At 36.9% G+C, this 27,041-nt stretch overlaps 1 protein-coding gene and 1 long non-coding RNA gene across 7 annotated transcripts in view; both read left to right on the top strand.

The window, feature by feature from the left end:
• The window catches only part of LOC129746975 (PHD finger protein 12), a 141,071-nt gene that overhangs the window by 8,769 nt on the left and 105,261 nt on the right, over positions 1-27,041 (top strand). For all 6 annotated transcript variants that reach the window (XM_055740967.1, XM_055740985.1, XM_055740977.1 and 3 more), the window contains exon 3: positions 24,816-25,413. In XM_055740967.1, coding sequence (XP_055596942.1) covers positions 24,816-25,413 — 598 coding nt within the window. The remainder of the gene's footprint in view (positions 1-24,815; positions 25,414-27,041) is intronic.
• LOC129747026 (uncharacterized) lies at positions 4,128-4,566 on the top strand. Its single transcript, XR_008737434.1, has 2 exons — positions 4,128-4,407; positions 4,468-4,566. It is a non-coding gene; the product is annotated as an uncharacterized LOC129747026 (long non-coding RNA).

Here is a 27,041-nt window from a genome sequence, read left to right as displayed (position 1 = left end):
GTTATTATGGATGACCCCTTTGGCCAACCCCTTACACAAAATTTAACAACTAAAATCGATTGCTCGTCTTTCAAAACACTCATGTGCAAATTTTCAACACAATCCGACATATCGCGAAAACAATATTTGTCTTGTATGGACGACCCCCTTCAGAAGGGGTCATCCGAAAATCTGAAAACATTTTTCATCTTTCCTAGTCCCAATAAGCATCCATGCCAAAAAAACAGACCTCTAGCTCTTAAGACGGCTGAGTCTATAGAGGACAAACAAACAAACAAACATACAGAAATTGCTCTTTATATATATATAGATATAGATTACTTGAATGTATTCAGCATTGCTTATAATGGATGGTTTTAAATGAACATAGAATTGATGGCTTTTTTAGCTAAGTGGTTGGTGTTTTACAAATTATATACTACCAGTACCGTGCATAATTTAATAGACGTTTGAGTGCACGCAAGAATATCTCCAACTTTACACTTTTCTAACGTTCAACTCCAATGACATTGTTTCTTCATAATTTTATATTTTAAGATTTGATTATTTTTGGTTCGATTATCTGATGACACTGAACCTCTCTCAAGTATTTGAAAGATTAGATACATCAATCGTATGAAAATTAGACTTTTTCAACTTCTTTCATTCAAACTGCAATATCTTACATACGACCAAACGCTTTGCTCTACAGAATGTTCACTGAGAGATCCTTGAAAACTAAAACTTCTCCAGTTTTCAGAAATTCTCTAAATGGAAATCAATAACTACTCGAGGAAAAAAAATCAATTCCTGGACCGATAACCTCGATTTCTATTGAATTTTGACGATGCATGGAAAATCGATGCAAAAAACTCCCGTTGAAGTTCAAAATGACAAGAGAATTTAGATGAATGAATAATTTAAACTTTGAAATAAGAGTTCACGATTCTCTGGTTTGGATCTCAATACAAGTTTGGATTAAAAAAATCGGAAGATATGTTTTTTTTACATAAAGTCGTTCAAAATAAAACAAAATCGAGCCCCTTTTTTATGCTGATTCCTACCATATAAGTTATGAAACTTGACTCATGTTTGCTTCATATTTTATAAATTCTCAGTGAATTTTCAACAAAAGATGTTTTGTCATTTTTGACATATTACAGTTTGAATGAAAAAGTCGAAAAGTTTTATCGCTCGTAAAAAAACTCGAATAGATGAGCTGAACCAGTCTAATGCACATTACAAGCATCAACGTGGCGTTGCTTTGTTTCGATATCCTTCTCGAGGGTTCCCACATGCTGGGATGGTTGAGGATGAAAAATCTGGGCAATTTTGAAAAAAAGTCTGTGTGTGTCTGTGCATAAGGAAAATCACAAATTTGGTACTAAAGAAGAAAGTAAATTTGGCGAATCGTGTGAGTGGGGGGAGCGTTTGTGCTATGGTGTTCGAGTTATTTTCGAGTTGATAACCATATAACAAACACTGTTCCCTACCACGTACCATGCCGATCTTATTTCAAAAAAAAAAATTTAATGATTGATTGGTCAAAGAATACAAGCCAGATTTTAGTCTAATCTGCCATTTACATATCTCATCTGATACATTAATATTGATTTTATCTGTCAATTTTGAAAGTCTGTAAGATCTGGCCACTCTCAGCAAAAATCTGGCCAAAATCTGTGTCTGACCAATATCTGGACGAAGGGTCAAAAGTCTTGGTTTTACAGACAAATCTGGGCACCTGGCAACCCAGCCCACATGTATAAGAATACACATGTTGACAAACCGCAAGAGTGATTTTGCCTCTCCTCAAATGTCTTGCTATTCAGTCTCATTACGTAGAAAAACATGTAGTTCTATTAAAAATGTTGATATTCTTTAAACATGGGTAGTTTCTGTGTAAATTTGTGCATTGTAATTTGTGTTAATTGTCTGTATGAATGTTATGAAATTTTATCTTACAGACAAATCCTGGATCATGGCAGCCCTGTCCGTTGGAGAGTGTGTTGGTAGAAAATACATTTGCAGTGTGGATTAAATTTGTAAGGTCTAATATTGTGCTGCCTGCAATAGCCTTAGCCAAGCAATGGTATCTAGCTGGGGGAGGAAGACTGAATAAAAAAAGAAAAAAATCTTTCAAACGTCAAATTTCTCTCATCAATCTACCGACCAGTGCGAAGGTTCAAAATTTTACTTTCTTATTTAACGATTTTCAATAAAACTTTTTTGATGCTGAAAAGCACTTGTTTTGCATAAAACAAGGTTTTTATTACGTTTTGTTTTGCTCTGGCAAATTCTTTCATGATCAGGCGTATTGAGTCGCTCAAATTTCGTTGAAGTTTTTGAAACTGATAAATAAAAATTGTTTGATTAATGGTTGTTCTAAAAATAGCTTAAACAACATATTTAGATTTTGGGTAGTTCTCATGGACCGAACAACATTTTTATATAGTTCAAAGTTTATATTTACGATAGAGTTGACAGACTGGTATTGGATAATCTAGCTGGTGTATACGATTTCGATGTTTACTTTTGAATCGGCAGCAATCAACTCAGAAGACTTAAATTTAGCACCTAAACAACTGAGTTACATGACTCGCTACACGAAACGGATCATTTAAAGTTAAAATTTGAACGATTACAAATCTTTTCAACAATTGCTGGCTTTTTGACGAACAGTAAAAAAACGATACAGAAAACGATACAGCGAATTTCAGTCTTCCTCCCCCAGGTATCTAGCTGCAATAACGCTACACACATTGTAATTATTCCGCTCGGGATAGTGACTTCTCGAATCGCAGGGAAATTTAGTAATTTAAACGAAACTCGAATGGAGACCCACCCGAATCACGAGACGGTTTCTTTTCCTGAAATCTGGGACGAAATTTCTACAAGTGCACAGGTACTCGAACAACCACGCAAACTGTCAAAAACTTACCGAGTAAGTTATTTCTACGCACCCGAAAGTTTATTGGGATTTTCTTTTGTTTGCATAGTTTTCGTTCCTTATTTTGTATTTTGTGTGCCCTTCGACTGGTGGCCGAGGCATGGGTGGAAACTGAAGGCGACTAAGCCAGTCACATTTGGGTCAATTCCAGCATCCGGGAGATGCTGAATCAGCAGCTGCACCAGGGTGAGGACGCGGTTAAACAATTCCTTCAAAACCATGACCAGGAGCTGACGAAGGCCGTTGAGACGTTCTAAGATTTGCCGGACGGGTTTGAGTCGCCGCAGAAGGATTGAAGCAACTGTCTTTTGTTAGCGCCAACAGTGGACAGGGATATTTTTCTGTTGCGAATTCTAGCGACCCGACCAAATGTAGGGACAGATCTCCACATATTGGTAAGTATTCTGCGGATTGGTTGGTTGAATAGTTATTGACTCGTTTTCATTATTTTCCGGACAGCTGAACTGGGAAAATAGCGGCCCTCGTTCCAGTCATGATAGCTGGAAGAAAGGAGCGAATGTCGATGCGAAAATTGAAACTTGGCCCAGGCTAGCCAATCACTTTTTGCTCTCGCAGGATCGCAGCGGAAGGATTCCCCTCAGAGATGGTCCTCATTGTGACACAAAGACACAGAGTATTCCGCAGCAGCTCTGACTCCGAGAACCATCCTGGAAGCTACTTATGTATGAAAAACTGGTAAATAAAGACATAAGATTAAAATTCCTACTTTTAATTTCATTTAATTCGAAAAAAAAACTATTTTCTACGATTTTTGGATTCTACGCACCGGCGATAAAACAGAAAAAAACTATCTGTTGCGTAAAGTGCACTAAACTTAACGTTGAGTTAAACACGCTTAACTTTATGTTGAGTTTAATGCATAAAACTTAACATTAAGTCCCTGCACTTTTTGTCCGAGATGCGTACAAAAAACTGGCGGTTGAGTTTATAATTTTTGCCGTGACCGTCCTGTATCACGGGGGATCGTTAACTGTCAAACGTTTTCTGTCCCGCTTTTTCTCTTCTTCATTATGTGTCGTGTTGAAAAGGAATGGGCGATGGAAGCGAAAAGTTATTCTTTCTCTCCTTAAGAAAAACGCCTTTAGAACTGTCAAAAGTTGGGTGAAATTATAGCTGCATCTCACTTGCACTAATGCAAAACCATCACCCAAATTCGTCAGCGCTTCCATCGCCTATTGAAGCGGTTCGTGCCAAGATATTTTTTAATTAAAGTGGGTTGAATTACCAAGTTCTAGTTGTTCCTGCAGAAACAACTAGAACTTCTGGAAGCCTGGATGGAGGAACCATTTATTCTAACAGCGTAGCTTGGGTGAAATATCAACATGTCGATGAATTGGCCATTGCAGCCTTTTTTAATGCAAGTTGCATTATCTAACAAAGATGCTGGGGCAGAACATCAAGATGACTGCCAAGGGCCTGAAGAACAGGTTGATTGAGCAGCATTCGTGGTAATGAAGCAGGTAATTTTTATAAGATGATTGTTGGTAACATAAAAATTAACACTTAGTTTTTATTTTCAGACGAAATCCCGGGCCAACCAAAATATACTCCAGGACCGTCAGCAAATTTATATTTGTATGCAACTCATCCAGTTAATAAATGTAATTTTCAAAAGTTCAGATGTTTGTAATTTTTTGCTAAATAAATCCCTAATTCCAATCCAAAACTTGAAAGAAAGCAGTCTCGAGCCTACAGGAGAATTTCGAACTTCCTGCATACCACAGGAGGAACCTACAGGTGATTTTGACAATCGTTTTCCTCTAGTGTTTTTCTGTCCTGAGATCGTCCTGTAATTTTCAGCTGTTGAAAATACAGGACGAAATCGTCCCTACCACAGGAGAAAAGATTAAGTGTGTACCTTGAGATTTCTCGGCTAGACCATTTTATTGAGGTCGAATTCACAGTGAGCGCGAAGCGAAGTGCGAAGCGAATTTCCAATTCGCGCGAAAAAACGCTTCTCATTGAAACACGTTGAAAAAAACATCGACCGGCCACAGTGCAAGCGAATTTTCGTGCGAAGACCCGGCTGAATCGCGCGAATTCATCCTGTTCATCCGGACATACACTGAAAATATTCTTCCGGATATTTTTTATCGTAAAATGATTTATCCAAAAAATCTTTTTCAAAAGTTTATTTATTTAATTATCATTGCTGTTTCTATGTTGCGAATGAAAAATGCACGGTTTTTTTAGCGCGAATTTTCGAAAAAACGCGGTTTCAGTCTTTTTCAATTGAAACAAATTCTAACTGGCAATACACGACCGGTGGCATGAAAGCCCCAAAATATGTGAACAGGGTGAAGGGGTTGAACGGATAGAGGTTAGAATTTGTTATCCGACGCCATCTTGAAATCCAATATGGTTCCTTCCACTCAACTTTGAAATGCTGGAAGTGACTGAAAAGCACATGAAACTCCCACAATATGGGTATTGGATGAAAGTACTCAATAAGTAGAAGTCGAATCACGTCGAATTTGGCTGTTCGACGCCATTTTGAAATCAAAGATGGCGGTTTCCGCTTAATTCAAAATGCAATATATAACTGAAAATCGTATGTTCCATCTACAATATAAGAAATAAATGAGTAAAAGGGATCAAAAAGTAGATGAAAAATTACTAACAAAATTTTTGAGAAAACTGCAAAAAAGCACTGAAATGAATAAACAAACGACATAAAAATCACAAAATTAAAAAAAAAAAAATGACAAATCGGAACATATAATGATGAATATATTACAAATATATCGCAAATACGACGAAAAAATGCCCCAATCTATACAAATCTATAGGCTTGTGATATGTGTAACTCAGTTGGCAAGTTAGTTCCCTCCTAAGCCAATGTCCGAGAGTTCAAATACAAGAGTAATAATCGAATGCAGTTGTACTGGATAAGACTTTCAGTATGAAGAGAAGTTGGTAAAACTACTATAATCGAACGAAAAAAGACAAATCTATAAAAAAAAAACATACAATCAAATGAACGAAAAATCTGACAGAACTATGACAAAAATACGACAAATGAAAACATGACAAAATTATGGAAAAAAATTAAAATAAAATGACAAAAATCTTACAGTACTATAACAACCTTTGTCAACTGTTTGTCATAATTTTGTTTTTTTATCGTAGTTTTGTTACATTTTTATCATTTTTTCATAGCTTTTATACATATATTTTTATTACATTTGTAAGATTTTTGTTATAGTATTGCCAGATTTATGTTATTTTATTGCAAAATTTTGTCATATTTTTTAATTTTGATTAGTTATTATATTTTTCATATTATTATTTCAATTTTCATATTTTCCATAATGTTGTCAAATATTTGTAAAAGTTTTTATTACGAGTTTTGGAATTATTGTTAATTTTTCGTTATTATTTAGTCAATTTTATTAATTTTGTAAGATTTTTTTTTTAAATTTGGTCAAGGCTTTGCCATTTTAATGTCAAATTTATCATAGATTTGGTATATTTTTATCATTGTTGCATTGAAATTTACACTAAAGTTATTAGTCCTAAAATAGTTTACGATACGAGCGATTGGCAAAATGAACACATTAAAACCCATCCCCATACTGAGTAAAATCAGCGTGTTGTTATTATTAAACCAAAATTGGTTTAAATGTGCCAAGCGTGAGATTTTGTGTTAAGAGCACCCAAGAGTGAGGAAAGCAAATAAAGCGTGCAGCCGAACATGTCAAAATTCGACGTGGAAAAAAGAAACGCCATTTTGTATTGAAGTGCCGGCGCAAATAGACGCGGCAGTGTGCGAGCACCAAAATTGGGCCGCAAAAAGTGCCTTTTTGGACATCCGGAGAGCCGTTGGAGCATCCAGCAACACGCAAACCGCGTGCTCCAGGATTTGCCGTGGAAAAGCAGGTAAAAAACTTTCCGGTAGTGCACCGAGCACTTTGAACTTAAGTTCTTTTCCCCATCGGTCAGGAAACCGTTCCAAAACGCGGTCTGGCGAAGGCCAAAGAAAGGAGGCTCGGAACCGGTATCTCGGCTGGTAAAGACGGCCAGAAAGGTGAAGGCTCGAGGAGCCAATAATATCAACATTTCCTCGCCACAAAATCCGCCTACAAAAGGAGCTGGTGAGAAGACGGTGCGAACCCTAACACTTGCAAGGTAAGCGACCAAGTTCTAAAGCGAACTTTCCGAAAGAATAACAACGCTCTTCTCCACGGCAGGCCACGAATCCAAATCGTCGGTAGGCAAAGGCATCAGTCGGAAGAGCGAGACAGAGCCACACATCCACGTGTGTAAGTATCACGTGAAAGAATACGCCGACAAACCATTGACACGTTTTGCTTCCTCAGGGCTCTTTTTTCTCCCCTCATCTCAACGGCCTTCCGGTGCGGCAATTTCGGGCGAGCCGAAAAAAAATCAGCAGCCCCCTGGTAGACCCCAGGAGGGCGCCATAAGTGTAGGACGGAGGCACGAATCAACGAAGACCAGCAGCCCCCTGGTAGACCCCCAGGAGGCGCCACAGGCGTAGGGCCACAGTTCCCGCAGTGCTGCCAATCGGCACTCCGAATCGCCGAGCAGCACAACAAAGCTCGGAGGCCTCGGGACTCTGCCGTGAAGTAAAGTGGAGGTCTTCCGGCAGAGAGGGTCCACAAGGGAAAGCAACAGCACACGCAGCGCGGCCAATCGGCCCCAGGCGTAGGGCGGCCGACCAGCAGCAACGGTGCCACCAATCGGCCCCAGGCGTAGGGCGGCCGACCAGCAGCAACAGCGCCACCAATCGGCCCCAGGCGTAGGGCGGCCGACCAGCAGCAACAGCGCCACCAGTCGGCCCCAGGCGTAGGGCGACCGACCAGCAGCAACGGTGCCACCAATCGGCCCCAGGCGTAGGGCGGCCGAATAGCAGAGGAGGCACGAGGTGCCATCCGATCGGCGCTCTGTCGAGAGGCGGCGGACGCATGCAGGGCAGGCGAGGTACCGCACAAAAGGGGTCCATTCAACAAAATGCGCTATGAACATGTTTTGATAATCAAACGAACGATACATGTGTATGCTCAAGTGCTCTCTATCTATCGATAAAACCGCTAACTTTCGGGTCGCACAGCGTTAAAGCAAAGTAATGGAGACAATCGTCGAAGCCGCTTGCGTTCCATCGCCGCACTGGGGCGAAGAAATCCCGGCCAGCCGGTGCGAACAGGGCCACTTCCCATCGCCGCACCAGTGGTGAACAACATCGGGTGGCACCGCCGCCGAAGAGGTTCGCTTTTGTCGCCGCACCAGTGGCGAGAAAATCCCGAGACGATCGCCGAATCCGCCGCCATCTATCGCCGAACCGGAGGCCGTATTCCGGCGAGCAGGGACGAACCGAACCACTTTGCGTCGCCGCATCGGTGGCAAACATCTGGAGGAGCGGCCGCCAAACCGGACCCATTCCAATCGCCGCATCGGTGGCGAACATCCAGAGCAGCAGCCGCCGACTCCGAGGCATCCGAGGAGGGAGGAAGCATATTGCAACCTTGTGAAAGCGAGTAAGTACACGCGATCGGGGAAAAGATGGGAGGTTTGAGTTATTAAATGTTGCCCAATACACTTAAAGTTAACCCCAGCTTGATTTTTCTTGATTGTGGCACCGACCACGGAAAGATACCATTATATCATATTGTTGTAATATTTTTGTCACCTTTTCCATATTTATTTAAAAGTTTTGTCAGCGTTTCTTAATTTTTGTTGTTATTATATTGTAAATTTTTTTTCATTATTTTGTTATATTTTTGTCATAGTTTTGGTAGATTTTTTTTCTTGCGATTTTCAGTCATTTAAAATATTTTAAAGTTGAGCGGAATCCACCGTATATGGATTTCAAGATAGCGTTTCATAGCGTCAGACTGCAAATTTCGACTTTTTATAATTGATTCTTCTCACCTAATAAAGTCTGCTTCATTTAATATTGGAACAAATTCTTTTGCTCATTGTGGCGCTCCTAGTGGACGGATTTGGAAACTTTTTTCACCCACGTGTCGGGAAATTCATTACCTTTCACCATGTATTTATGTCATAACACCAAACGATAGCATTTTGTAAACAACTGCCATGGAAGCCGAACGGAGAGATCAAATTGTGCACAGTTTTCTTGAAAATCCATTGTTGTCGGCATCGAAGCTAGCTAAACAGCGATTCCAATGTTTACATTGAAAGAGTGTGGATGTTCGTTTTTTAATTTGGATTGATTGGCTGTTTTAAAACTTTTAAACTGTTGTATTGTCATTATTATTAAGAAGAACTGTGATAATTTTAGCGATAAATTCACAAGTATACCTTCTGTGATAAATAAGTGACCGTACTAAGATGAGTGGCGAGGATGCTGCTCCCGACGGAGCAGCATCAGCACATAACCTCAACCAACCGATACTGAATTCAGGACAAGAAAGGATGGAAGATGACGTTGAAACAACTAGCAGAGGAAAGGACCACGTCGACGCTGCAAGTAGAAAAACATTCAAAAACTATAATTATCAAAATGGGGATTGCCGTCCATATCGCGTAATAGTTGAGAACACAGATATAGAAAAACGAAAAGTTGTTAACAGGTTACAAATAGGAATAATGCTACATCAAAATGGTTTTGATAAATGTATCGATGATATCAGGAAGACAGCTAGAAATAAAGTAACAGTGTACGTAGGGAATATAAAAGATGCCAATAGATTGGCAAATTGCCGGAATCTAAATCTACAGGGATTCAAATCTTATGTTCCAAAACAATTCGTCACGGTGACAGGGGTTATTTCTGGTATACCACTTGAAATGCAAGATGAAGAAGTAAAACAGTTTATCAAGGCCAAAGCAGAAATAGATTCCGTTTTTCGAATGCATCGCTATAAAGACAAGAAAAAGGAACCCACATATAAAATGGGTGTAGTTTTCCGTACTAATACTTTGCCAAATGACATCAGTATATATTCTGTGATACATAAAGTCCAACCGTACATTAGAAAACCGATAATCTGTTTTAAATGTCTTCGTTATAACCACTTGTCCAAAAATTGTAAAGCGTTGACTGAAAAATGTATGTCATGCGCTACAGAACACTCAGCCGAAAATTCTTGTAATGTTTTAAAATGTTTGTACTGTCCAAATTCTAATCATAAGACGACTGATAGAGTGTGTCCTAGATGGAAGAAAGAAAACGACTTACAGGCAATAATGGCTAAGAAATGCATGACCTACCAGGAGGCAAGGCAGTACTACGAGGTTCCAACTGAAAATATGTTTGATGTTTTGAGGACTACAGAAGATTTCCCAACAATTACAGAATCATACTCAAGAGTTGCAGCTAGCGGGCGTAATTTTCCTCAACAACTACAACCAAAGCGCAGTGAGTGGAGTTCAAATGACAAAAGAAATAGATCTAAAAAAGAAAACAAAGAACCAAATAAACTTAATGTAGAAACAGATAGTGTACCTGGAGTGGCTAGTATTTTGGGATTAAATCAAAACGAATTCGCTAAAAAACGTAAAATGGAAGAAGAAAAAGAGGAAACAAGAGGATTTGGGATGTTCAATAATTATAAAACAGGAGAGTTAAAGAGGTTTAAAAAAGAAATTGAGGAATCAATTAAAAAACAATCACAAGAAGAATTGAAACAAATAATTTTAACAATTAGCATGAAATTAGAAACTATTATGAAACCACATGGCACAAAAGGAGGAGAAATATCAGCTTGCATCTTGGGTGAATTAAATAAAATGATAGGATCAGTAGGAGACAAATAATGTTCACCGGCGATTTCAAGGTGTTACAGGCAAATATTCAAAGTCTATTCCGAAACAAAAACGAACTAACACATGAACTGTATACCCAAAACTATGATGCAGCATTGCTTTCGGAAATCTGGGTCAAACCAGAACAAATGTCTACTTTACGATGGAATATTCAAGGTTACCATCGACATCTGGCACCCCGTGCTGATGGGTATGGAGGAGTAGGAATATTCTTGAAGGAGGAATTTAAATTTGACAACATTCAATTACAAACAACAGACGATTTTGAAACGCTCGGAATATTCATACCTAAATTAGATCTGGCTCTAGTAGTCGTATATGTGAACCCAAGAATATCAAACGATAATTTGGAATCCGCCATAACAACACTCTTTAACGAAACAGCTAGATTCGGTAAAGTAGTAGTAGGAGGTGACTTTAACAGTCATAACGTAATATGGGGATGCCAAGAGTCAAACGGCAAAGGAACAATTGTACATGAAGCCATAATAGGAGCTAATTTATTATTATTGAACACTGGAGCTGTAACTTATATTCCTCCAGTTTCCAATCAATGATCTAGTGCTATAGATTTAACATTGTGTTCTCTAAGTTTATTTAATGTGGTTCAATGGAAAGTTGTTGATAAAAATTTTGGAGGAAGTGGACACCTATTTATTGAGATCTGCCTGGATTTAAGAATAAACCGTAAACAAAAATACTACTACGATAAACAAAAAATATCGGAGGAAATGGCACAGGTTGAGCACTGGGAATTCGAGGATTTGAAAGATCTGTCTAAACTTTCCCAAAACATAACTAAAAAACACAAAAAAAATAAGCAAACATACACCAAAATACTACTGGAGCTCGGAGTTATCCCAGCTCTATGAACAAAAACAAAACGCACTACGTAGTTACAATCAATGCTGTAGTAGTGAAAACCTAGTTTTTTGGAAAAGATCTTCTGCTATTTTCTTGAAATCTAAACTTGAACACATTAAAAACAAAATGATAGAACTCTCCAGCTCCATGGATCCTAGAAATTCGCATGAAAATTGGAAACTCGTTAGACGTTTAAAATTTCTCCCGGTTACTAACCCTAAAAACAATCCTTTAAACACCAGCAAGGATATGGCTTTACAGTTTCTCACCAGCAACTTTGGCCCATCAAATTACAAAGAACCTCTCCCACCAGCAAACAATACAAGAACATCCATACTAAACTATCGACATTGGAAAAACTTCATGCGAAATAAATCCCCAACATCATCACCAGGTACAGACTATATAAACTATAATGCATTAAAAAATTTAGATCTACAATCAGTCACAAAAATAATAGAACTGCTAAACGGAATGTGGCAAAAAGCAACTCTAGAAGATCACCTAAAGGAAATAAAAATTATCCCTATATTAAAGCCCAATAAACCACCAAATGAAATATGTTCCAGCCGATCTATAGCGCTTTTACCAACCGTTGTAAAAATATTAAACGCAGCAGTATTAGTAGACATCCAACAAACGTGTGAAAAGAACAATGTCATTCCAGATTTATCTTTTGGCTTTCGCAAAGGTATGTCTTCTGAGCATTGTATAACGTATGCAACAAATCTTCGAAGTTTGAAGAAATTCAAACCGACTTCAAAGAATTGAAAGTCCAGAATGAGAGCCTTAAAAGCGAAGTATCCGATTTGAAAAATTCTCAAGCATCTCTTACGAATAAAGTTAATAAGTTGGAATCTAATCTGAATAAAATTAATAAAGAATCTATTTCTAAAAATGCTATGTTTTTTGGAGTTCCGTCTTACAATAACGAAAATATAAGCGAACTAGTTAGCAAAATATGTAACACCATTGGGTTTGACTTTAAATTGGACCAGCTAGAAAACATCACACGACTTTATTCTTCAAAAAATAATGCTGATCGCCTGGCTCCGATCAAAATAGTATTCAAGGACATTGCTGTTAAAGAAGCTTTATTCCTTAAGAAAAAGGCTTTTGGAAAACTGAATTCCTCCACCGTAGGTCCGAGTTATGTAATCGACGGTAAAAGTTTTAACATAACCCTTCGAGATGAACTAACACCATTCTCTATGGAACTGTTAAACGATCTGAGTCACAACAGTTATTAGGATTGCAATTTGTTTGGCCAGGTAGGGGAGGGGCAATTCTTGTAAAAAAAGATGTAAACTCTAAACCAGACCTAGTAAAAGATAGAGATGATTTGGCTCGGATCAAAAGTAAATATTTGGCAAATTTAGATACCAATATTTCACTTTCCCAACACGCAACTCCATCACCTAAACGTAAAAGAACCTAATTTTAAGAACATAATTTTAAAGATTTGTGATTTTGTAATTTGATTAAAATGGAACTTGTAAGTAATGAATGTCACCTCACTGTAGAAGATTTCAACTCTGCAGTACAATTGAATGCAAATAATAATTTATGTATCTTTCAGTGGAATATTTGCAGCATGAATGACCTTGAAAAATTTGATAATATTTTGCAAACAATTGAATATATTAATATTCCTATCGACGTTATCGTCATAAGCGAAACTTGGTTGAAGCAAGAACATTGTTCGTTGTATAATATTCCCGGATATAACTCATATTTTTCGTGTAGAGAACAGTCTTATGGAGGTCTAGCAGTGTATGTTAGAAAAAACTTAAAGTGTAGAATGACTAAAAATATATGTATTGATGGTTTTCACAACATTGGTGTAGAAATTAAAATAAAGGAACAAACTTTTGATATACATAGTATTTACAGGCCACCTTCGTTTCCTGTTAATAACTTCTTTCAAATTCTCGAAAATATTTTGTCATCTGTTCCACACAATCACTCTTGCTTCCTAGTCGGCGATATCAATATACCGGTCAACATGAAAAACAATAACAATGTTAAACACTATTCGTCGCTCCTAGAATCTTACGGTTTTGTATGTTCTAATACATTCTACACAAGACCAAAAAGTAAAAACATACTCGATCACGTAGTTTGTAAACTCAATGACTTGTCTTTATTAAGGAATGATACTATCAATAATAAAGTTAGCGATCACTCTCAAGTAATAACGACCCTCAAACTGCCATCCAACAAGTGTAAAGTTGTCCTACATAAAAACATAATTGATCACTCAAAATTGAATCGTTTGTTCTCAGATTATCTTAAGAGCATAGAACATGTTGAAGACGCCGAAAGTTGCCTTCTAGAAATTACTTCTGTTTATAATAGATTGGTATTGGAATGCACAAGAAAGATATCCCGAGAAATGAAAATTAAAGAGAAGCCTTGCCCTTGGATGTCATTCGATCTCTGTGCCTTAATCAAAATAAAATACAATTACCTTAAACGCTTGAAACGCCACCCAAATGATTCACACCTAAAGGATATGCTAAAGCATATTTCTAATAAGGTGGACAAATGTAAAAAGAAGAGCAAGTTATCATATTATGAAAGTCTACTTAACGAAACGACCAATAATAAAGTGTGGCAAAACATTAATAAAATCTTGGGGAAAAATAAAACCGACACTCAAACAATTCTAAAAGTAGAGAATGTGGTCCTTGAGAAAAACGACGAAGTTTGCGAAGCGTTCAACAAACATTTTTCTAATATCGGTAATGTTCTTGCAAAGGATATTCCCAGAGAACCACATTCTGATCCGTTGGCCTTTACTAATCGTGTCTCCAACTCTATTTTTTTACACCCGGGAACGCAAAATGAAGTTATTTTGATAATAAATTCACTAAAAAATAAAAAATGTTGCGGTCATGACAAAATTTCTACCTCTCTTATTAAAGATAACTGTAATGATTTCGCTAGAATTCTTTATCAGTGCTTCAACAATATAATTGAGACAGGAGTGTATCCTAGTTCTCTTAAAATTGCAAGAGTGGTACCTATATTTAAATTAGGAGACAGCCTTGACGTAAATAACTACCGTCCGATTTCCACTTTAAGCGTTTTTAACAAAGTGTTCGAAAAAATGTTAATCAACAGAATCAATAAATTTTTGGAGGAGAACAACCTCATTTATAATCTACAATATGGATTTAGAGCAGGATCTAGCACCTTAATAGCCACCTGTGAACTAATGGACACAATCATAGAAAATATTGACTCGAAAAAACTTGTAGGAGCCTTGTTTCTAGATCTGAAGAAGGCGTTTGATACTTTGAACCACGATATTCTGTTGCGTAAACTTGAATTTTATGGGATTAGGGGAATTGCGAATGATGTCATTCGTAGTTACTTAACAGGTAGGAAACAATACGTTTCTATTGGTAACACTTATAGTTCACTAAGAGATATGGACACTGGAGTTCCTCAAGGGAGTAATATTGGCCCTTTGCTTTTCTTACTTTATGTGAACGATGTACAAAAACTTCCTCTACATGGTGTTCCAAGGCTTTTTGCAGATGACACTGCACTTTTTTATCCAGCAAACAGTCCCTTGCATATTGTTAGTCAAATTGAAGATGATCTTAAAGTTCTTTTGAAATATTTCAATGCAAATTTGCTTACCTTAAATTTCTCAAAAACAAAATACATGATAATACATTCTTCACGGAAAATCGTCCCTTCTCACGGAGATCCAGTAGTCGTTAACAATGTTATTGAGAAAGTGACAAATTTTAAATATCTTGGGCTTCTAATAGATGAAACCTTATCTTGGAAAAATCATATCATAAATTTGGAGAGTAAGATCTCTTCCCTTTGTGGAATTCTCTGGCGGATTAAGCAATTCGTACCGCGTCACATTTTATTAAAATTTTATTACGCCTTTATACATTCTCTATTCAATTACTTGATTGCGCTATGGGGACGCGCCTCGATATCACTTCTAACACGCCTTCAAACATTGCAAAATCGTTGCTTGAAAATTATATTTAGCCTTCCGTTATTGTTTCCAACTAACCAGCTTTATTCTAATATATCCCATAATATTTTACCCCTTTTTAAAATGTGTGATTTGCAAACCCTTCTTTTTGTATTTGATAATATACATTCCACAACGAATAGGAACATAAATTTCACAATCGGAGAACGACTGCACAATACTCGTCAATCGCGTCATCTTCAACAAAGCATATCGACAACCAATCTTGGTCAATGTAGAATTTCCTTCATTGGGCCAACCAAATATAACATATTGCCTAATGAATTAAAAAATATACAATCGACTTGCCTTTAAATCCAAATTGAAACACTATCTCAAAGGAATTAATGTTCGCAACTACCAACCATCATATCAGTAATCATAATATTCATTTTTTTTTCTTTTTTTACCTTTTATTTTTTTTTTAATTTAACTTTAAGACAGCCATAGTTTAATGTTAGTATAATGTAAGTTAATCATAATCTAGTAATTTTTATTTTGTTCTGTGAATCTCTTAAAAGGATATTTTTCCACTGAGATTCACGTGTAATCGTTAATATAGTATTTATTCTCGTACATTCTCTCGCATCTAGCTTACATAAAAAAAAAATTGGTTCCCAGCATGAGTAGAGTTTTGTTCGCGTTTGTTATTGTTTTTGTGCTGTCGACATGCTGGGAACAGAAGCGTCCATTTCCAGGGGGCTCAAACGAGTTTCTTGGTGTGGGGGAGTGTGGCGGGCAATTTAAAGGTAAAAAAAAAAAAAAAAAATTAAAGCAGCACGAAGAGCCAACTATACCACAATTGGTGTCTTCTTTGATTTTTCAAATGCTTTTAACACTGTCGACATTGAAAAATTATACAGTATCATGATACAAAATGGTTTCAACGAAGATACATGTACATGGATCTACAATTTTTTAAACAACCGGAAAACACTCATTCACACCGATCAAGGAATTATCAGCCAAACTATTTGACTTGAGTACCACAGGGCGATGTTATGTCACCTGTGTTATTTAATATTTACACAGCTTCTTTGCATAATACAAACCTCGACCCAGATATAACAACTTTACAGTTTGCAGATGATTTTCTAAAAATTGTCAAAGCAAAATCTTTAGAAAAAGCCATTAAAAAGATGCAATCTGAAATAAACCGATTTATGGCAAAAGCTACGGAGTTAGGATTACGTCTTAATAGCTCAAAAACAAAGGCAATGCTATTTAAAGAAAGTGATAAACAGCTCCACTTAAGAATGGGAGGAGAAACCCTAGAAACAGTGAGGAGCTACAAATATTTAGGTATAACACTTGATCAGGCACTCAGATACGGTATACATGTTAAAATGCTTAAACAAAATGTGTTGGACAGACAAAACATGCTAAAAATAATCAGTGGTATACGATATGGTGGCACACCAAGAGTGATGATGCTGTACCATAGAGCCTTGTACGGGAATTATTTGAATTACGGTGCAGTCATCTATGGAGGAACAGCTAAGAAATATTGTGACATGTTAGAAGTAACGAATAGACAATGTCTGAGAATTGCTACAGGATGTACTAAAACTACACCAATAAACACATTAGCAGCAATAGCTGGAGAAGAACCGCTGACATTCAAACGAACCTATTTAGCAAAAAAACGTATTGCCTTGCATATCCATCGTAACGATCTAATTGCACAACAACTACACTCTTTAGATTTGGACAACATCCAAAGTGAAGCAAAGTACACTTTTCTAGAAAGAATTTACATTAAAAACATACAAGAATTTCAAACGATATACACAGAAACAAAACCAGAAATAGAAATAAGAGTCGAGATAGAAGACCAAATGATAGGCTCAAGAATGAAAAAGAATGAAACATCTCCAATCGTTATGAAAAAACTGGCCCAAGAAATGATAAACAACCATTATAGTCACCGTGACCAATGGTACACTGATGCTTCTAAAAGTACAAAAAATGTGGCATTGGAATTTATGACGCTTCTTCCGATACAAAGATAAGCATTTCCTTAGTAAATAATGTTAACATTGCAACTGCAGAACTTTTAGCTATAAGGGTACAAACACAGTGAGCGCGAAGCGAACTGCGAAGCAAAATATTCATCCACCGGATGAATTTCGCAAGTTCGTTTTTGAAGGCCGGCCACAGTGTACGCGAATTGCGAAGCGGTTCAACACTGAAAAAAACCTTCGGAGTTTTGCAAAAATTAATCACTCGTGAAAAAATCTTTACAAATTAATTTCCAGAATCAAAACTGTGAGCGAGGAATACGTACCGAGGCAAAAAAATTAATCCGCGTTAATTCCGGAAAACTGTGGAAAAAAAACCTTGCGCGTTCTAGGACCGCAGGGATTATGAAAAGGAATCTTAAGGTCATGAATACTCGGTGCCTGGACTTTCTGAGTACGTCGGAGAATAGATTTTTGACACTCAAATCCTATATGGCGGCTGCAGCCTAACACCAAAATGCTTTGAATGACTGAAAATCGCATAAAACAAGCATAATGTGGATAAAGTCTGCTTCATTTAATATTGGAACAAATTCTTTTGCTCATTGTGGCGCTCCTAGTGGACGGATTTGGAAACTTTTTTCACCCACGTGTCGGGAAATTCATTACCTTTCACCATGTATTTATGTCATAACACCAAACGATAGCATTTTGTAAACAACCGCCATGGAAGCCGAACGGAGAGATCAAATTGTGCACAGTTTTCTTACGAGTACGAGTACGAGAATTTCTTCGAAACAGCAATGAATAATTATTTTCATTTTTTTTTATGAAAGAGTAAAGAAAATGCTACATTTGTATGAAAAACAAATTATGAATTCGGTAATAAATGACTGAACTACACGCAATTGTTTGTGTTCCAATATTAAATGAAGCAGACTTTACATCCGTCGAACTTGGTCAGCACTTGGTCGTACAGCTTTCGAGCACGGATTCTGGCCACATTGTTCTGCTTCAGCGTCCGATTTGGCTGTTTGCTGGCTCGGAATGACCTTATTCCTTCCCGGAGACGAATTCGTCGCACTGTGCGTACTGTGAGCGGCCTGGAACCGCCAAATTATTGGCCAAATCGCGATTTGAAAGATTGGGATTCCTCTTGACGGCCTTGATGACTTTCCCACGCAGTTTCCGGTCGACAGTTCCACTCCGACGCTTCGAATGCGGCTTCCGAGCCGTCGTCAATGTTTCCTTGTACTGCTTGATAACACGCCATACGGTATTTCTGGGCATTTTAAGCTGTTTAGCTATGTATGTGTATGTATGGATCTGTTTGAATGGCCGAGAGTTTAATACTCTATATCACCACTACTTGGTTATATGTCGATTTTCGGTGATTTTTAGGGATGCTCCTTTTTTCCTTAGTTTTCGATCAATTTTTCTCCTATTCTAGATTTTCATGCGAGCTTTCTCTAGGAAACTGAGGATTTCCTTCAGTTTTGTTACTTCAAAATTTTGGATAATTTCGATCAGATTGGAATATCGATCCCAATCATAGTGATTCCTTATATGGTTGAATTGAATGCACTTGAGAAGTGCATGCTCGGTGGTAAAATTCGTATTGCATAGTTCACACAATTTTGTTTCTCGAATTTTCATCACTCCTAAATAATAGGGCGAATAGTCATGGCCACTTAGTAAGCGATTCAAAGTGCGAATTTGAATGTTGCCTAATTCGATATCCCAGTACCAGGGTTTGGTAGAGAAATTTGATTGTAGTTCATAAAATTTGATTCCTTTTCTTTCATTGTGCACCATGTTCCTATACCATAAATTCGTGGATTCGAGTGATTCTGATTTGTATCTCATATATGCATCATCGAGTCTCAGTTTGTTCTCTAGTAATATTGGTCCGTCTAGTCCTTGTTTCGCTAGAACGTCTGCATGTTCGTTTCCCTCTATTCCGACATGTGAGGGTATCCATTGAATTTTTACATTTTTTGTTGTAGCTAGGGAACATATGTCGTGCGTGACTTGATCAAATTTTTTGTTTGTAATGTCCCTTTTTAAAATTTTACAGGCTGACTGGGAATCAGTGAAAATTACAACTCCAGTTCCTTCTTCGTTGTGTATTTGTTCTAGAGCTACTCTTAGGTCGAATTCACAGTGAGCGCGAAGCGAAGTGCGAAGCGAATTTCTAATTCGCGCGAAAAACCGCTTCTCATTGAAACACGTTGAAAAAAACATCGACCGGCCACAGTGCAAGCGAATTTTCGTGCGAAGACCCGGCTGGATCGCGCGAATTCATTCTGTTCATCTGGACATACACTGAAAATATTCTCTCGGAAATGTTTTATCGTAAAATGATTTATCAAAAAAATATTTTTCAAAAGTTTATTTATTTAATTATCATTGCCGTTTCTGTGTTAGTAATAAAAAATGCACGGTTTTTTAGCGCGGATTTTCGAAAAAAAAACGCGGTTTCAGTCTTTATCAATTGAAACAAATTCTAACTGGCAATAAACGACCGGTGGCATGGAAGCCCCACAATACGTGTATAGGGCGCAGGGGCTGAACGGATAGAAGTTGGAATTTGTTATCCGACGCCATCTTGAAATCCAATATGGTTCCTTCCACTCAACTTTAAAATGCTGGAAGTGACTAAAAGCAGATGAAACTCCCACAATATGGGTATTGGATGAAAGTACTCAATAAGTAGAAGTCGAATTTGGCTGTCCGACGCCATTTTGAAATAAAAGATGGCGGTTCCCGCTTAATTCAAAATGCAATTAAGAACTGAAAATCGTATGGTCCATCCACAATACAAGAAATGAGTGAAAGGGATAAAAATTTGATGAAAAATTACTGACAAAAATTTAACAAAATTTAAAAAAGCATGAAATGAATAAACAAAAATATGACAAGTGTTATAAAACTAAAGTAATATTGACAAAAATATAACAAAACTGTGGGAAAATATGAATAACTATTACTAAAATTTAAAAATATGACAAAAAAAATCAAGACAAATGACAAAACTTTGAATAAAACACGACAAATGTGGTAAAATAATTATGCCAAAAATATGACAAATTTAAAAAAATTAGACAAAAATATGAGGAAAAATTCACAGAAATAGCAGCAAAACTATGACAAATGAGAAAAATGACAAAATAATAACAACAAATCTATATATATAAAAAGCAATTTCTGTATGTTTGTTTGTTTGTTTGTTTGTCCTCTATAGACTCAGCCATCTTAAGGGCTAGAGAGCTGAAAATTGGCATGGATGCTCATTAGGACCAGGAAGGATGAAAAATGTTTTTAGATTTTCGGATGACCCCTTCTAAAGGGGGTCGTCGATAGAAGACAAATATTGTTTTCGCGATATTGACGTTACTTTTCGTCGGATCGTGTTGAAAATTTGCACATGAGTGTTTTGAAAGACGAGCAATCGATTTCAGGTGTCAAATTTTGTGTAAGGGGTCAGCCAAAGGGGTCATCCATATTAACTGTTTGCTGTTTTTGCGATGTTCACGTTATTATACATCGTATTCAGTTGAAAATTGGTACACGATAGTTTTGAGTGACGTGCAATCGATTTCAGGTATCAAATTTAGTGTAAGGGGCCGGCAGAAGGGGTCGTCCATATAAAATTTTCAGTATCTTAGTGATATTGACGTTTTTATACATCGGATTGGGGTGAAAATTTGCACATAGGAGTTATTAGGGACAAACAACTGATTTCACTAATCCAAACTAAAATTAGGGGTCGGCCAAAGGGGTCGTCCATATTAACTATTCACTGTTGATGCGATATTGTCGTTATTATACATCGTATTCAGACGAAAATTGGTACACAAGAGTTTTGAGAGATGAGCAATGGATTTCAGGTATTAAATTCAGTGTAAGGGGCCGGCAAAGGGGGTCGTCCATATTTTTGCAATATCGTCGTTATTTTACATCGGATTGGGATGAAAATTTGCACACGGTAGTTTTCAGGGACGAGCAACCGATTTCAGATGTCAAATGATTTGCCAGGGGTCGACGAAAGGGGTCGTCCGTATAAATTAGTTTTTCACTGTTTTTAGCAATATTGACGTTATTATTCAATGGATTGCTTTGAAAATTTGCACACGGCAGTTTTGAGGGAAGGGCAATCGATTTCAGTCATCAAAGGTTGTATAAGAGCCCCCGAAATGGGGTTTAGCTTTTTGGCAATAATTGCGTTGTTATGCAATGATCGAGTCGAAATTTATACACGTGGTTTTTTGGCACGCTCAAAGGATTTCTGATTTCAAATTTAGTGGCAGACGACAGACAAAGTGATCGACCAATATTTTTGCAATTAGGTATTACTTAACAATGAATTCAGAAGTGCATCTGGAAAATGCTTGGCAATTAGCTTTCATACAAACTGTTCATGACATATTCCAAGTTGAAAGCGAAACGGAGTTCGTATGGGATCAGCTAGTTTACAATAAAATCACAAAAATCTGACAAAAAATTAACACAAAATTTAAAAAAAATGACATAATGTTGAATATGTTAAAAATGTAACTCAGTTGGCAAGTTAGTTCCCTCCTAAGCCAATGTCCGTGAGTTCAAATACAAGAGTAATCATCGAATGCAGTTGTACTGGGTAAGACTTTCAGCACTGACTGGTCAGTGCTTTCAGTATGAAGAGAAGATGTGAAAACGACTAAAATCGAACGAAAAAAGACAAAACTCACAATCAAATGAACAAAAAATCTGACAGAACTATGACAAAAATACGACAAATGAAAACATGACAAAATTATTACAAAAATTAAAATAAAATGACAAAAATCCTACAGTACTATAACAACCTTTGTCAACTGTTTGTCATAATTTTGTTTTCTTATCGTTGTTTTGTTAAATTTTTATCATATTTTTTCATAGCTTTGTTACATATATATTTATTACATTTGTAAGATTTTTTTCATAGTATCGCCAGATTTATGTTATTTTATTGCAAAATTTTGTCATATTTGTAAATTTTGATTAGTTATTATATTTTTCATATTATTATTTCAATTTTCATATTTTCCATAATGTTGTCAAGTATTTGTTAAAGTTTTTATTTCGAGTTTTGGAATTATTGTTAATTTTTTGTTATTATTTAGTCAACTTTATTAATTTTTGTCAGATTTTTTTAAAATTTGGTCAAGGCTTTGCCATTTTAATGTCAAATTTATCATAGATTTGGTATATTTTTATCATATTGTAATATTTGTGTCACCTTTGTCATATTTCTATCAAAGTTTTGTCAGCGTTTCGTAATATTTGTTGTTATTATACTGTAATTTTTTTTTTCATTATTTTGTTATATTTTTGTCATAGTTTTGGTAGATTTTTTTTTTTGCGATTTTAAGTCATTTAAAATATTTAAAAGTTGAGCGAAAGCTGCCGTATTGGATTTTGAAATGGCGTTTCATAGCGTCAGACTGCAAATTTCGACTTTTTCTAATTGATTCAGTCATTTAAAGCATGTTGGTGTTAGGCTGAAGCCGTCATACACACTCAGAGGAAATCTTATTATAAATTTCATAAGACACATCTTATGAACCACTTTTTTGCGTCCAAACTAATTTTTCATAAGAGTCTTATGAAATTCTTTCAATTTTCATACGATGTTCTTATGAAAAATAGAAGAAACGGCATTGTGAAAAAATGATGAACACATTCATTCATAGCATCAGTTTTTTTTTCATCATCTAACAGTACGAAGCAATCGCCAGTTCATAGTTATTATAGTTTTCCTTCAATGTTAAATGATATTGTTATCTCCGGAATGGTAAGTTCGATTTGATGTTTTTGGTGTGAACGTTGAATATATTAGTAAACTAAAATACATTATTTGTTTACTTTTTAGCAAGCTGATCGGCAAAAAACGAAAGGTCGAAGATTAAGATGCGGCAAAAAAAACTTTGATGGAGCCGTCTGTTGATGCGCTGCTGATGGTGACCATGAAGAATTTAATTTTAAACAAATTTTGCAAATAATAAAGTGAATGTTTTCAGCATGAAATATCGAGAATTTTTCTTCTTTGAAAGTGATTTACTGTTTCCATAAGAATCTCTTATGAAAAGCAACAACCTCTCATTGAAGTAGGCGTTCATCTTCAGAATTCATTCGCGTCATAAGACAATCTTATGAATTTCATTGATTTTTCTTATGGCGCCACTTCATAAGAGAATCTTATGGCATACATAATAGTATTTTTCTGCGTGCAGGATTTGGGTGTCAAAAATCTATTCTCCGACGTACTCATAAAGTCCAGGCAATTCATGACCTTAAGATTCCTTTTCATAATCCCCGCGGTCCTAGAACGCGCAAGGTTTTTCCGCCGTTTTCCGAAGTTAACGTGGTTTTTCGGAATTAACGCGGATTATTTTTTTTTGGCGCGGTACGTATCCCTCGCTCACAGTTTTGATTCTGCAAATTAATTTGCAAAGATTTTTTCACAAGTGATTAATTTTTGCAAAACAGAAGGTTTTTTTTCAGTGTTGAACCGCTTCGCAATTCGCGTACACTGTGGCCGGCCTTCAAAAATGAACTTGCGAAATTCATCCGGTGAATGAATATTTCGCTTCGCAGTTCGCTTCGCGCTCACTGTGTTCGTACCCTTAGCCAAGCAATGGTAGACCTGTTTCATGGCTTATTGCGACTGGTTACTTGAAAGAACTTTTGCTGTTATCCTGTGCGGTTGATCCGTTCGATGTAAGCTAATGCCAATTGCATGAACCGCAACCGCAAAATTTTAAATGTATTTCTGAAGAAGGTGGAATAAATTGAGACAATTTCGGTCTCCTTGTACGACGGAATTAGGAACCTGGTACGACAATGAAGGAACTTGAATGAGGAAAATGAATCATAAATTGACTAAAAAGTACGTAATGGATTGATCTATTCCCTTCATAGTTTCATAAAACAGTATTAGAAATATAGTTCAATTACTAAACATCAGTTTTAAACCAACGTGGAAGGCAATTCTATTGAAATAATGAAAAAAGCTTCCTTAAGCCGTTGTCTTAGGATCCTTTACCCTATAGTCTAGTACATGGTTTTCGGTTAATTGATAAACGTGATAAAACCTCTCGAGTATTTATAATATTCATGGACCTGCAAACTTTATTTAAATAAGCTAAAGCGTGAAACAAAACAATATCTAAACGATCTCGTTACAGCCTTGTTGTTGTTTGGCTTTTTAAATTTAAGTTTTATTACTATCAAATAATTTATTAAGTAAACATTATTTTTTCCGTAGTGACCCTCCCCTAGATGAAGAGGAAATACCAAATGGCATCTGGATTTGTAACACATGTAAGAGGAAAGATAATAGCAATATGAAAAGTTCACCATATGACATGACTTCTTCGGGGGAAATCAAATTAAAGAATCAGAAAACTTCTACTAGTCTACGTAGGAAACTGTCTACAATAACCACAATCAAAGACGAAGAAATGGAGCGATTTGCTCATCTACCAGAAACCCGTAATGTACAAACTCCCTTGGATCATTTGATCAGAGCAGCTCGGATGTTGAACCCAAGACAGTTTGAACTTCCCAAGGACATAAGCATGAATTTTCCGTTTCCTGGAACTGATAAACAAGATGCATCTCCGAAGAATTCCAATGGCAACAAAAGAGGCCCTAAAAATCGAAAATTGCATGAGCTGGATGTTCACGGAATGGTGCCACTACCGGCAAAAACATGCCACACATGCGGAAAATCATGTCGTAAAGCTCCGCTCATTTCATGTGACTATTGTGATCTGTTTTTTCATCAGGACTGTGTAGATCCCCCCCTAACGGCGCTTCCAACTGCCATGTGGATGTGCCCAAATCACGTGGAACAATTTGTGGTAAGTGGATTTCTGTTTTGAAAATTTATCTTATATGGTAAACTGGCGTTCAGTTTATGACATACCTACATAATAAACCTATTATATATGCGTATTCTTTATTGGAGGGGAAAAAGCCCATATAAGTTGGATTGGATCCCTCTCATATGCGCGTAAAAACCCTCATCTTTTGCATCAACAGATTACAATTTAAATCCAAATGATACATCGAGTACTTAAAATTAACACACCTTACAATCTAGCAATGTTTACACAATTATGTATAGATAAGCCTAAATTACAAAAGCTCTCTGCGAAATTTACGTTTTAATGTGTTTCGGGATAAATGAAAATCAAAAGCTGACGATACGCGATTGAATGTTCTAGATATTCTAGCAAGTGGTGCATTTTGACCGTAATTAGTAGAAGCATGTGGAAGGACCAGGAAAGATTGAGAACGAAGGTTTCTGGGCCTTACATTAAAATTTAAACTTTCTAAAATTTGAGGACAATCAACATTACCGAGAATGATGTCGGATGTGAAGGATGCATCTAAGACAGCTCGACGAGAAGACAGAGTATCAAGTCCTATAAGATTGCATCTGTCTTCATATGCAGGAAGGTTGATGGGATCGTTCCAAGGTAAGTTGCGGAGAGCGAAGCGCAAAAATTTGCGTTGGATCTTCTCGATACGTTCAATTGAGTTGTTATAATAGGGATTCCAAACGATTGAGCAGTACTCTAAATTAGAGCGAACCAGTGCGCAGAAAAGGGTTTTAAGGCATTGAATATCTCTGAAATGCTTGGTTATTCTGAAAAGGAATCCTAGATATTTGGAGGCTTTGGTGACGACATAAGAGATATGGTCTCTAAATGATAGTTGTTGATCGAACATAACACCTAGATCTTTAACGACGCCGACGCGTGCGAGAGGTGTCTGTTGAATGCAATAGTCGAATTGAAATGTTGTGTGTTTGCGTGTGAACGATATGACCGATTATTTTGTAGCATTGAGGACCATACGGTTGTCATGACACCAATTTGAGAAGGCGTCTAGTTGGATTTGTAGGAATTCGGCATCTTTGGGAGAGCGTATGGTGTAGTAGAGTTTAAAATCATCCGCGTAAGAAATGTGCATGCATTTCAGTAGAAGATTCACGTCGTTTAGGTACATCAAAAATATAAAGGGCCCTAAATGAGAGCCTTGGGGGACACCAGATGTAACGTGGAAAGGTGTGGAAGTATGATCTCCAATCTTTACAGACATGCTTCTATTAGAGAGGTAGGATTCAAGCCACTGAAGTGCAGACCCATATATGCCAAGTCGAGAGAATTTAGATATGGCGATCCTATGGTTGATCTTATCGAAAGCAGCGGACAAATCCGTATAGATGGCATCGACTTGGTGGCGTGCTTGAAACGCACTGAAGATGTACGATGAGTAGGCAACTAAATTAGTATTGGTCGACCTTTTAGGCATGAATCCGTGTTGAGTTTCGGATATGTATGACGAACAGTTGTGAGTGAAGTACTTCAGAATAATAAGCTCGAAAAACTTCGATGCTGCACAAAGCGCAGGGATGCCACGGTAATTAGCTACATCGGATTTGTTTCCTTTCTTGTGAACGGGAAAAACATAAGAATCTTTC

The sequence above is a fragment of the Uranotaenia lowii genome, chromosome 1, assembly GCF_029784155.1.
Source record: "Uranotaenia lowii strain MFRU-FL chromosome 1, ASM2978415v1, whole genome shotgun sequence".
NCBI lineage: Eukaryota > Metazoa > Arthropoda > Insecta > Diptera > Culicidae > Uranotaenia > Uranotaenia lowii.
This window is presented reverse-complemented; position numbering and strand designations above follow the sequence as displayed.